The following is a 12,710-nucleotide window of genomic DNA, read 5'->3' on the forward strand; positions in this document are numbered from 1 at the left end:
ATGAGATAAGAACATTATAACATGGCTTAAAGATCAGACCTTTAACAGCACAATCAATTTAAACATTAACCAGAACAGCTAAGTCTGTTTGTTGATAACTAGAATTGTTGTTCTGTTCCTTGAGGTTAGTGATCCTCCTCCTTGCATTGACTTGTGTGTTTTGGAGAAGGCTCAGGTTAAGTGACAGCCACGCCAAACAGTTGCTCTAAATCCTAGTGTAATTTGAAGCTAAAATATCTTTTTGTGTTGGAGTATCCCACAGAGGATTTGACTGCCAGCTCGACCTAATGCTTTAACGACTTGATCGATAATGGTTTTGTTGTCAGATTTGTATTGAGTATACTTCTTCATATCATGCTGCAAACACTAATAACAGTCTACATTTTGATCAATAAAGAGGGAAGTCGTTTCCTTGATCTGAAAGCCACTGTTTTTCCAGGGGTTTTGTTGAATAAGAGAGAGAGCTGCACTGAACTCAACTCGGTACATTTTTAGTTCACAATGCTTTTAAGGTCAAGCTGTGATCTATGTATACAGTTTCATTGTGTTTCATTGATTCACTGTTCATTCACTGGCCATGTTGAGGGATTATTGAAGAGGAAAATCCTTTTCAATAATCCCCAACATGGTGGCGCCCTGTTGCGACTGCTACTAACCAGCTTGTTAATGTGCAAAAACGCAGTAGCAGATTCACTTTTTAAACTGTTGTATTTTTTAAAACTTTGCTGGGTCAAGAAGCAGCAAAATTTTGTTCTTAGTGTTTGCTTTTTAAATGTGTACCTTGAATTGGGAGGGATGCACCGATCCAGCTCATTCTGTTCCAACATCAATGTGGATACTTTGGCTTTAAGTATAAGCCGATACCTGAGAGACTGAAAATACAACTTATTTCCTTAAAACATGAATGGTGAATGGTAAAAAATTGTCTAAAAGTGTTTTGTAACTGTTATCATTTAAAGTAACTACAGAACAGCTTTGTGAAAATATTACGAGGTGTTTTGGGCCAGCATTGTTCAGTAAATCGTCTTATTACACAAATGTATAGGCCAAAATAGGATATCGACAGAACCGATACTTTGGAACCAATATAAGACCTATCACAACTTTCAATATCGACGCCAATATTCGGTGCATCCCTACTTTGAATGACAGTAAAGTCTAAATCTATCTACAGCCATCAGTCTAATGTCTGATATTGTGCGTCCGCAGGTCCAGTTGGATGTATGGTACATGCTGTCTTAGTGGAATGAGTTATTCCATTGGCTTTTTACGATTCTGCAAACAGGTGAGTCTCAAGACTATTGTAAAGCGGTCAGCCCCGTACACATTATCTGTTACGAATTAATGATGTTATACAACTTGGGCTACATCAGATCAAATACTACTCTCAGCTGAAGTAGCAGGCCTAGATTAAAAGTTTGGATGTGCCCAATGGAGGTGGAAAATTGCTACACGGATAGAAACCATTTATCACTCACTCATGTATTTTTGATGAAAGTGTTATATTGAAGAGGACTACCCGGCAAAATTACTTAAAGCCCTACTATTTGTCATGTTCTTGGGCAAGGCACGTAAAGCACCTTTCAGAGAGTTTTATCTAATGCGTCATTGTTAAAAGGATTGCTTGTAATATTCTATTCAGTGCAGATCTATCCAGTGAATGACATATGCTGTAACTGGCTATGTGTTTTTCAATAGAGCAGTTGGAAAAACAGTTGGAAAAATGGGCCAGGTGAAAGGGTCTTGATAACAAATGCGAGTGATGATAGGAGCTGTCGCCGCAGTGTTCGTGTTTATTGTCTGGGGGGGCTCCAGCAGCAGACGGCCTAACTGATGCACATGGAAACGGGGAGTTATGTCTTCAAAACAAAATGCAGCGTGGAGGGAATGAGCTTTTTCATGAGCGGGCCCTGATAAACACCGCTCGTGCTGGGAATTCTCAGCAGCCCACTTTTGGAAGGGGAACAGGAGTTGGCGGCACACGGAATTCAAAATAAAGTTGTAAAAATAGCTCTACAAAGGCATTGTTTTAAAACAGTCATGAGGTGAACTGTAATGAGTGACAAGAAGACATAGATCTGTCATAACAACACATTTTGAAGTGCGATATATTGCTGAAGTACATAGACGATAAACGGTAATATTGAAACTAACTTATGCCACTGATGCAATAACCAAAGAGCAGATTTAAACCGCTAAAATGTACAATATTGGTAAAACAAAATCATGAGCTGCAATAAATAAAAAGCAGGAAGGAACACTTACTTATTTACGTACTTAGTTTACATCTGTTAGCAGTATAGCAACATAATTAATATTTTTCACTTGTTTTGATAACTCACACTTTTCTTTTTCCTATTAAAAACAAGTACCGTAAATTTCGGACTACAGAGCGCACCTGATTAAAAGCCGCACCAGCTAAATTTGAAGAGAAAATCAATTTTGTACATATATAAGCCGCACCTGAATAAAAGCCGCAGGTTTTCATATTGTAACATGAGATATTTACACAGAAAGACGGTGCACCGACACGCTTTTTTTAAAACTGTGCCTGAAAATTGGAACCAACACGACAACAACACGGGATGAACACATCTGCAGGTTTAGAAAATAAAACTGCACCAAAACGGAAAATCTGCTTTTATTTCCTCTGAAAACTTTTGTCGTCTTTTACATTGACCAAGTTGGATTCATTGATGTCGAGCTTACGTGCAGTGGCTCTATTTCAGGAGTCTGCAACCCGCGGCTCCGGAGCCGTATGCGCCTCTTTCAGCCTTATACTGCGGCTCTGCGTGGCTGAAGTGTATTTTATTTGTGTTAGCTCTTTTTTGTTGTAGTTTAAATTGGAAGATTATTATGATCTTAAAATAAAATTATATTTTCTTATTTTTCGTTGCTCAAAATAAGCGTCACACTCGCGGAACAATGTTCAAAACAAACACCGCTCACGTCTCACGTCTCACAGACACAGACACTGACACAGTCCTGCGTAAAGAGCCCTGATTTTCAGACGTTGTGCGCACAGGGGTCAGGAGCAACTTTGGCCCGTCCCTAATGACACACTAATAAGCTCGTCCATAGATGTATCATGAAAATCCTGCTGGAAATCGCCACAGAAATCTATTTGATATAGTAGCAAGTTTATTATCTGCTCTTGTCTCCGCGGTGACGTATCACGTATAACACATCAGACACGTCACCCAAAAGTAGAGCCACAAGCGAGTGAAAATGAGCCAAAACAAAAGTCTTTGGAGAGCTTTTAACAAAGGGGAAAAGGACAACTGAGGAGCCAGAAGAGGAGACTACACCTCCAAGAAAAAGAAAGATAAATTTAACAGACAATGCCTACTTAAAACCTGGGTTTGTCGCTGCAGGTGACTCACGCGCACAGTCCGCTCTACGTAACATACGGGAAAAGCAAATAAGGCAATGAAACCTTCAAAACTGCTTTGGCACATGGAGAATAAGCACCTGGGATTAAACGATACGCCTTTAGAGTTTTTTAAAGAAACTGCGGAGCAGAGTAGACATAATCACATAATCAGTGCAGGGCTCCCTCTGATGCAGCGGTTTGGTGAGTTGTATTTTTTTAATGCACTTAAGTTGTTTTTGCCATATTTATCTGCCACGTGTAGAAGGCTTGTCCGTGAAAATAAAACCCAGGGGCCGTTATCCAGTAAAAAATCCATAAATAAGCCGCACTGCTGTACAAGCCGCAGGGTTCAAAGCGTGGAAAAAAAGTAGCGGCTTATAATCCGAAATTTACGGTAGTTGGCTTTCAATACAACTTTCACGAACATAATCAAGTTGAATAAAAGTCAGTTTATTCTTCCAAAGTCTGAACTGAGCTCTGAAGCACTTTTACAGACAGATGTGTCAGTAGGCTGCAGACCTCTCCATTAAAAAGCGCCATGCTTCTAGTGATTTCAATCTAGAGTCAATTAAAAATCAATTAATTTCACAGCACTGGTAACAAGTCATGAAATAAGTTATTGCCTAATCATTCCATTGAGCTCTTGGAAGTACATTGGGGTTGGTTTAATTTGGTTTTAACATAAATAGCCTATGGACAGATTATAACTACATATAAATTGTGTCTGCAGCCTCTGAATACAGAAAAAAGTAGTTAAAAAGGTGCAATTGGTAGTAAAATACTCAGTGGTGGAAGGTAACAGAGTGCAAATAGTGAAGCTAAGTAAAGCACAGAAACCTAAAAATTCTACTTGAGTAAATTTTACAGTGGATACTTTTTACTTCACTCCATTTGAGAGCAGGTATCTGTACTTTCTACTTCACTACAAGGGTTATTTTGACCATGTTCGTGGTAACATCCTCACTAAAGTTTTTGAGTTTAAGTTCCAGCTTTGGGCAAACAAAAATAATTGCACAAAATTCATGACGAAGACTAACAAATTGATTTGTTTTTCAACTGTTGACCAACATCTGTATAATTGTTTTAATCAGTATCATTACATTTAAACACTCAAACAAATTAACAGACTTTACTTTCACTTGAGTAACTTTTTACCTCTGTATCTGTACTTTTTACTTAAGTAACAAAATCGAGTACTTCATCCACCACTGCTTGTAACATAGTTGGCAATTCTGATTCACTACAAAAATATCAATCCAACTTGAGTTTGCAGGAACATTGAAATTTTCGTACCTCCCCAGTAAGCATTTTAACACTTTTTCACCATTAGCTGCACTTTCACAAACATCTATGCATTATTATGAAGTGCATCTGTATATCTGAAAGTGTAATCATACCAACCTCGCTCACTAAAGCAGTGAAGAGGCAGAGCGCAGTATCCAAAGGCCTTGGTAGTGCAGCATGTTAACATTGTAACAAGCTCTGTGTGATTCGATGAGGTTAAGTGGATCGATGATATGAGCTTCAGCCTTGAGTTACTGTGGTACATAGAGATAAGGTTAGCGGATAAGCCCTTACAGTCTTATAAACTGGTTTAGATATTTGGCTGTTTTATCAGAGTATCACAGAGCACTCCGGGACACATTTGTTAAGCATTAAAAGTCTGGTCGTGTGGGCCGGCCTCAAGGTGAGCTGTTCTTGAGAGGGCAACTAGGGAGAGAGTGAATGTAACTTGGACTGCTTTTTATTTCATTAGCATGGGTTATATAATGTCATAACCTTTTTTGTAATGAACGATTGGGTTAAGCCACAACAGAAAGAAACACTGGCGAGAATCCAACCACAAACCCTTGAGATAGCTGGATTTTCCATTACTATTGCATTGAATATTACGATGTCGACTGGTACTCCAACTGCTATGTCAAAGCATTTTACTGTTACCAGTGCTTTAAAGAAGACTTATTGTGCTTGTGTGTGCTACATAACTGTAATCTATGACACCCATGGATCATTATGTTATAATTTGCTCATTTCAAATCACACCATTTATCTAAAACGACTTAATAAAAGAAGCAAGTCCGCAGAGGTCCACATTGGAAAGCTGCAGTTCCCCATGGGAGCTGACGTCACTGTAAATGTCATCACAACAGAGAGTCTGATGGATAGCTGCAGAACACACTAGAGAGCAGTGGATTTTTCTTCGTGTACCAAAATAACTATGTAACACTGTCGAATCCTGCGCGTATTACCGATTAAGAAAGTAACATTGGAGAACGAAATAAATACAGATCAGTGGGTGCATGCTGGTGGCGGTGAAAACAGGGACTAATCAGCAATACGGCGTCTTGAAAATAAGTGATTAAAGATCGCTAAAAAATGCACAGTCTCTCCAAATACAACTTTGAGTGAATAAATGATGAGAGGACACAACTATAACATGGTTCAAAGCTCTAAAAAGTCATTTTTGCTAAATAGGTCCGCTTTAAATATTACTTTTAAAGTCAGCTTAGATTGTTCATAGCTGTGGGATGAGTTTATTTTATAGCAATTACATTGGACAAACTAAATGCATTTCAAGTGTTATAATAAGAAATGCTAATTTTCTGTTCATGGGAGGTTTTTAGAACATTTTAAATGAACTAAAGGTGCGTATCAAAATTGTTGTTTTTGGAGATATGCAAATAAGAATACCAAGCATAACATGTTTCATCATCGCCCTCATCCTGCCCTGTTATCATTAATAGAGTAAGAATGAATATACTGAAGTACCAGACTGTGGCTTTTAATCCTCTGAAATAAATAAGATATACTTTATTTTCAGCCATAAATGTATTTAGATTATTAATACTACAGTTACTTCCCAGCACTAATCACTCAGCTAATCTGTTTGTAGATTTATGCTAGAGATGGTGTTGTTTCAGACATAAAAAAACAAGTCAGAGAATAATTGATATGCATGCTATCTCACCGCGCAAAACAATTTCCATTGAAGAACTTTAAACTGTGAATTGTGTTTTGAATACTGAGCGCGTCACTCAATCTCTCAACAGATTATTGGCTTTGAGAGTTGAGTGAGTGTCAGGTCTGCATAAAACATTCACAGTGTGTCACCACTGAAGGTTTCAAAGCGAATCTGTAATAAAATGATGAAACTTTGTCTGATCCAGATTGATCTGGACGCATGTGGAAAATCTGCCGCGGGGTAATTAAAGGTGGGGTACTTGAATTTCATGCAGCAGAAGGAGGAGATGGCTATTTAATCTGTTCAACTCGTCAAAACTCTTAAGCACAAAGTTAATATCCACATGCTTTCATTTTCAGGCACAGGTACGGCTTTGAAACAGCTTTTTCAGCCTGTGAAGTGAAACTGGGGTGGACCGCCCAAGTGCAGCCAGTCAGCTTTCAAACTGCCAGGTTGACGAGAAATAAACATACTTTATTATTAGCTGCAGACCATGTGCAGCCATTAGATTTTCACAGTGTGCTGCTTTTACAATATTGTGTTTGAAAGGGAAACACAAAATCTACTAATCTACTTTTTATTAAAAAAAAACCAAAAAAACAGCTTTAAGATAAACCCTGGGTCCGCAGCCTGTCAACTGTGAGTTTTTCATGTATCTGGAAAAATTCTTTGATTTTTAAAATAAGTATTTTCTAAACTGCCTCAGTCTGTGTGCACACTGCCCAGTCGTTTCCAGATTGAAAATGGCAGATTGCAAATTACTGGAAATGTTCAGATTTTCAGGTTGAAAACGACTGTCAGATGGCAGCTGAAAACCATTGTCCAGATGACTCTCTTTGCAACCTTTTCTCCCATGATGGACCGCTCCTGGACGAATGAGGGAATACACCAACTTTTTTTTTGATATGCGTAATGTTTCGGCCCTCCGGCTTTCCTCGGGCAAACTGAGCCATTTGCCTGAGGATTTGACACTGGAGCAGATCTCTGTGCGTTGCCTGTTGCTTGATTTTGCGTCTCAATCGGTATTTTGTGTTTTCTTTCAGGCCACACTCCAATTCTGTGTCGTCAAACCCATCATGGCTGTCATCACCATCGTCCTGCAGGCCTTTGGCAAATACCACGACGGAGATTTTAAGTAAGCTACTCCTCTCTCCTCTTCATTTATCTAGTGCATTCATACCATTGCCAGCAGCATAATTTGTTATTTATGCACACAGACAAACAATGTGCAAATAGAGATAATGGTATCACTTGTGCACAGAACGCAGGTGCATTGAAATGAGTCGAAACGCTCAAGTAGAAAGAAACTACTATTTAGATGCGTGCAGGTGCTTCAGTGTGCATATCCATTTTCATTGGGATAGTTTGAAATTGGCAATTAATCCAAGTGTTATCATGATTATAATTGTTGCTCCAATCTACTTTCTCAACAGGTAATGTTTTAATAGTGTAAAAGTGATTCATTTTCAGCTGTAACCCAGGCCCCCATAGTCACGATTTTTTTTTTGTTTTAATATGATTTAGCAGAGCTCTTTCTTTACTTCATCCTTTAGGCGTGAGACTACAGGAGGGAGATATACTCAAAAACTGGATAATGTTGCAGTTGTTAAAAACTCTTTCTGAAAGGCTACATAAGAGCTGATTTTTAAAAAAGCATATAATGTAATCTATTGAAAAGAGGAGTGCTGTTTCTATACTTTAATGGTCAATATTACAGTGCATTAACGTTTTGCGCAGTACATGAACCTCAAAAACACCACATTTAGAGGGAAGTTTTATTATGTTTCGGATGGATTGCCATTGTCATAATATCCCCTGAACAATTCAATTCAAGTTTATTTATACGGCACATTTAAAACAACTTCAGCTGCCCAAAGTGCTTCACATAAAAAGTCAACAAAAAACAGATTTATAGATAATACAATACTTGGACAAACAACAATAAAACGCCAAGCTATCCTGTCTAGCTAGTATTAAATGCCGGAGAGAAGAGGTGGGTTTTCAGTCTTAAACTTCCTAACTGGGACGCGGCGGTTAGCAGGTTAGCTCTGTGCATTTATAAATACAGTCTATGATCAACCCTTAATTGCAGCGCTTGTCAGAAAAATCGCAATTAGATATTTTTCCCAAATCGTGCAGGCCTAGTGCTCTCATGTTTTCTCTATAATCACGCTCCACACTTGAAAACTCATAATTAAATTTCTGTACTTTATTTTTCACAAACTTCATAATTAGACTCTGTATTACAGGCAAAACCCACGAGTTGTGATGTGAAATGAAGACCCTCAGTTTGTGGCTCGTGAAGCGTTGTTTCATTTTAGTTTATTGGTTTTGAATATCAAGCTATATTAAGACCAGCAGACAACCAAATGTGATTTTTACCTCATTTATCTTAGGCCCACGAGGAGTTGCAGCCGCTGAGGAGGATAATTGTGTCATTGTATTTAGCGTGCCCTCCAAAGCTGTAAAAAAAAAAATCAACATATTTATTCCCCTCTTCCTTCCGTGTCTTTTATATAAGTAACAATGGAGACACGTGCCTGAACTTGGCGAAAAGTTCGACGAGGCTTGTGTGACAAACGTTTCCATTCACTTTACCCATTTTAGCCACTTCAAGTAACAATGTTAGCAACAAGAAGTAAATCTTTTTTTTTTTTATCCCACTGCAATGATTCACAATTGTTTTCCTCTCTTCTCTGGCTCTCAAAGCTTCATGGGAGTAATTAGCGCAGTCACAGCCGGGTCCTTGGAGACACGCTTTAGAGAAAGACAAAGAAATAAATACTACCATGGAACTTTGAAATGCTTCTTGCAGTGAGAGCGAATACTTTATTAACCACCTGTTCCTATAAGTACAAGTGTATATTTAGCCAAGAACAGAATGTAATTAAGCAGTGCCTTCCAAATGCTGAAACTTGTTAAGATAAATTTACGTTTTAAGTATATACATCAGTTGGCCACATGCCTAATATGAAACCTGGTATACACAACAAATAGACTCGTTATTAGAGCTGCAGTTTTAGACAGGCTGTTTATTGCTTGCCAGGGATCAAGAATACACACTTACACACTTCAATACTTTACGAAGATGTGAGTCTGGTCACCGGTTCTCAAATGGGTGTGATTGACAGGTATGGTCTGATGGTGTTGGAAAAAATATAGGGGTAAAAAATATCACAGGGGGTTGAAAAACATTGCGGATTTCTGCAAAGCACTAAACTTTCCTTCATTTCATATTTGTCACTGAAAAAAATGAATCTGATTGCATGATCACGTTTGACTGGGCTTGAGACGCAACTGAGGGCGAGGGACTAATATCAATCTGTATGAAAAATATCAGTCTGGATTTGCCAGGCAGGTTTATTCCTATCAGTACTATCACATGCCTTAAGATTTATATGGTGTATTCACTAATGTCATGTCATGTTCATGTTCCCTGCACTGAAAAAGCTGTGTGTGTGATGCTGTTGAAATAAAACGATACATATAATGGTGCAATATGTAACAGGTAGAAGGTGCACTACCCACTTTTCTCCATGAAGTTGTTAATGCTTTGCCAAAAGTGTTCCCTGGTAAGGCATAAAATCACCTGTAACTGAAAAAATGCAAGATAGATACAATGCCGTACTGTAGAACATTCCAGGCAAAAACAATAACATCTTCATATAGACAACCCCCCAACAGAAAAAAGTACATAGAGCAACTTTATGAATGTGAGCTTGCAATTTATAATATATCCTCTCAAAATCGCTCTGATATAGCATTGTGAGTGGTCATAATGATGTGGCTGATCACTGTGTGTTCTTTGTTGCAGTGTTAATGGAGGATACCTGTACATCACAATAATCTACAACTTGTCCGTGAGCCTGGCCCTGTACGCGCTCTTCCTCTTCTTCTTTGCCACGAGTGACCTGCTGCGGCCGTACGAACCAGTGCTCAAGTTTCTCACCATCAAATCAGTCATTTTCCTCTCATTCTGGCAAGGTAAGCCTCGTTCATTTTGTTAATGTTACTTATACAAAGTGAATACAAACTTAAATGTTATGAAAACATTTATATTATAATTAAATAATAAAGTCATTGATCCCTGAATTTTCATCTGTATCTGCACCTTTTATGTACCCTCAAAAGTATCGTCTTGTGATTTCTATGTTTTTTACTTGATTAAAGGAGGACTATGGAACTTTTTTGGTGGGGAATCTACCTCATAAATTCCACAGTATGGCATTAAACTATCTCACATTCATTCAGTTACAGGTGTTTTTATTGACCAGAATACATTGGAAAAACAGGTGTGCGGTCAGCGGGGTTTCCTCTCCACAGATCTGACCTATAACTTGGCCCTGAGGCATCACCTGCTTGTCTCCATTATTTAATGCCAACCCATCGAACAGTCAAAGCGATAACATCCCCAGGGAGACGAGCAGAGGATGGAACCTCTTTAAACCGCTTTGAGTGCCTAAAAGGTGGAAAAGTGTTATACAAAAATGTGACCATGACCGTAATAGAAAAGTTACAAAGCTCACCTTTAAACTACTGAAATATAAACATTTAACATGATTTTTTTATACATTTATTTCTCAACAAAAAAGTAATAAAACCCTTGTATATATTTCAGGTATGGTCCTGGCCATCTTGGAGCGCTGTGATGTTATCCCTAATGCCCTGAAAATCGACGGGCACGGGGTAGGGGCGGGGACAGTGGCCGCGGGCTGGCAGAACTTTATCATCTGCATCGAAATGTTCTTTGCCGCCATCGCCCTGCGGTACGCCTTTACATGCACCGTCTACCAGGAGAAGAAGAACAACGTGCAAGGTGAGAGGATCCCATCAGGGCAATGAACGCAGCTTTACCTCCTTCATTTGCTTCGATCTGTTAACTCACTTTTCCTCGCACATTCAGCTCATTTATATAGAATACTTTCAGTGTACACTTGGTGGAAAGGACTGGACTTTTTCTACTGCTGTATGTAATGAATATGGCTCCTTAAGTGGAATTTGGGAAAAAAAAAAAAAACATCTGTCAGCACAATCCTGTAAAACTAAATCACATTATAACTGGATTTTGGGAAAAGTAGAAAGAAGCTATTTTATCCACGTAAGATATAGTTTTTTAGGCATAGGCTCTCAAAATGCCTTCTTAATATCAACTATAGGCGACAGTAGCTCAGTTGGTAGAGCGTTTGTTCACTGATCAGAAGGTTAGCTGTTCGAATGCCACTCTCGACGCAAACGCGCTCAGGTCCACTGAGTCAGTAATCAGTGGTCAGTAATTGCGTTTGGTGCAATTTGGAATATATTTTGGGGAAAACAATAAAAATCAGCCGTACATATCAGTCCAAAAATATCGGCAGAACTCGGCCATGAAATAAACCCATATCGACAGTTTCTCAGTTGGTAGAGTGTTTGTCCACTGATCCGAAACGTGACGGTTCAAATCCCGCTCTTAACATAAACATCCTTGGTTTCGCTGTTAGGCAATTTTTGCTCTCACGCATGACTACTGCCAGCGTGTCCTTGGGCAAGACACTTAACCCACCTCACCCTCAGTGTCTGTGTGTGAACGGGCGAGTGGTTCCTTGATGTAAAGTGCCTTGAAGGTGGAAAAGCACTATATAAAAATGTGACCATTTATTTGATTTTGTAATGCTTGTCTCACAACACTATAAACAAATTACATTCACAGGCATTGGAATGATGAGAAATCAGGTTGTCATAGCAATTGACTATTCCAAACAAAAATATTGTTCTTTGAAATAGTCACAAGTCCTCAAAATGGTGGCGTCTCAACAAGGAAAACAAGGTGGGGAAAAAATAGTTGGGAGTATTGTGGACATTCAACATCAGAATACATCTATTTACTCACACAATCCTACATCAGTATACACACAGTGGAGGTAAAGTTTAAGTGCCTTGCTTAAAGACAGTAGGGACCAAACTGCCAACCTTCGAGTTAGTGGGCGACACTCAACCTGAGACGGTGTTTTTTTGTGTGTGTGTAATCCCAAAGTGAAGTTGCGGTTGTTTAAAGTTAAATAAAAGTCAAATCAAAAGCCCTAGCATCAATGTACCTGATTGTCTCTCCTGATATAAACCAAAGGCTACTGTTTAATACCCTTGGACGAGTGATGATTAAAACATTCCCATACAATTTATTTTTGAACAATATCAGGATCAAAGCATGAACTGAGGTGACCCTAATTATTGGAGCTCATTCCCAGCCTTTGTTCACGCTTGTGTAAAAAAAAAAAAAAAAAAAAAAACTTTCTATCTGAGACATAATAATAGTGGAGCGAGCTGCTGATTCCTCTTGGTTATTATTAGACTGTTTGCTGCTAATCGAGCTATTTAGTCCCACATGAATGAAGTTTAGAA

At 38.7% G+C, this 12,710-nt stretch overlaps 1 protein-coding gene across 1 annotated transcript in view; it reads left to right on the forward strand.

Annotated features, from left to right (window-relative positions):
• The window catches only part of tmem184a (transmembrane protein 184a), a 36,512-nt gene that overhangs the window by 12,617 nt on the left and 11,185 nt on the right, over nucleotides 1-12,710 (forward strand). The window contains exons 5-8 of the mRNA XM_033970627.2: nucleotides 1,210-1,285; nucleotides 7,379-7,470; nucleotides 10,150-10,319; nucleotides 10,954-11,151. Coding sequence (XP_033826518.1) covers nucleotides 1,210-1,285; nucleotides 7,379-7,470; nucleotides 10,150-10,319; nucleotides 10,954-11,151 — 536 coding nt within the window. The remainder of the gene's footprint in view (nucleotides 1-1,209; nucleotides 1,286-7,378; nucleotides 7,471-10,149; nucleotides 10,320-10,953; nucleotides 11,152-12,710) is intronic.

Source organism: Periophthalmus magnuspinnatus, chromosome 8, assembly GCF_009829125.3.
Source record: "Periophthalmus magnuspinnatus isolate fPerMag1 chromosome 8, fPerMag1.2.pri, whole genome shotgun sequence".
NCBI lineage: Eukaryota > Metazoa > Chordata > Actinopteri > Gobiiformes > Gobiidae > Periophthalmus > Periophthalmus magnuspinnatus.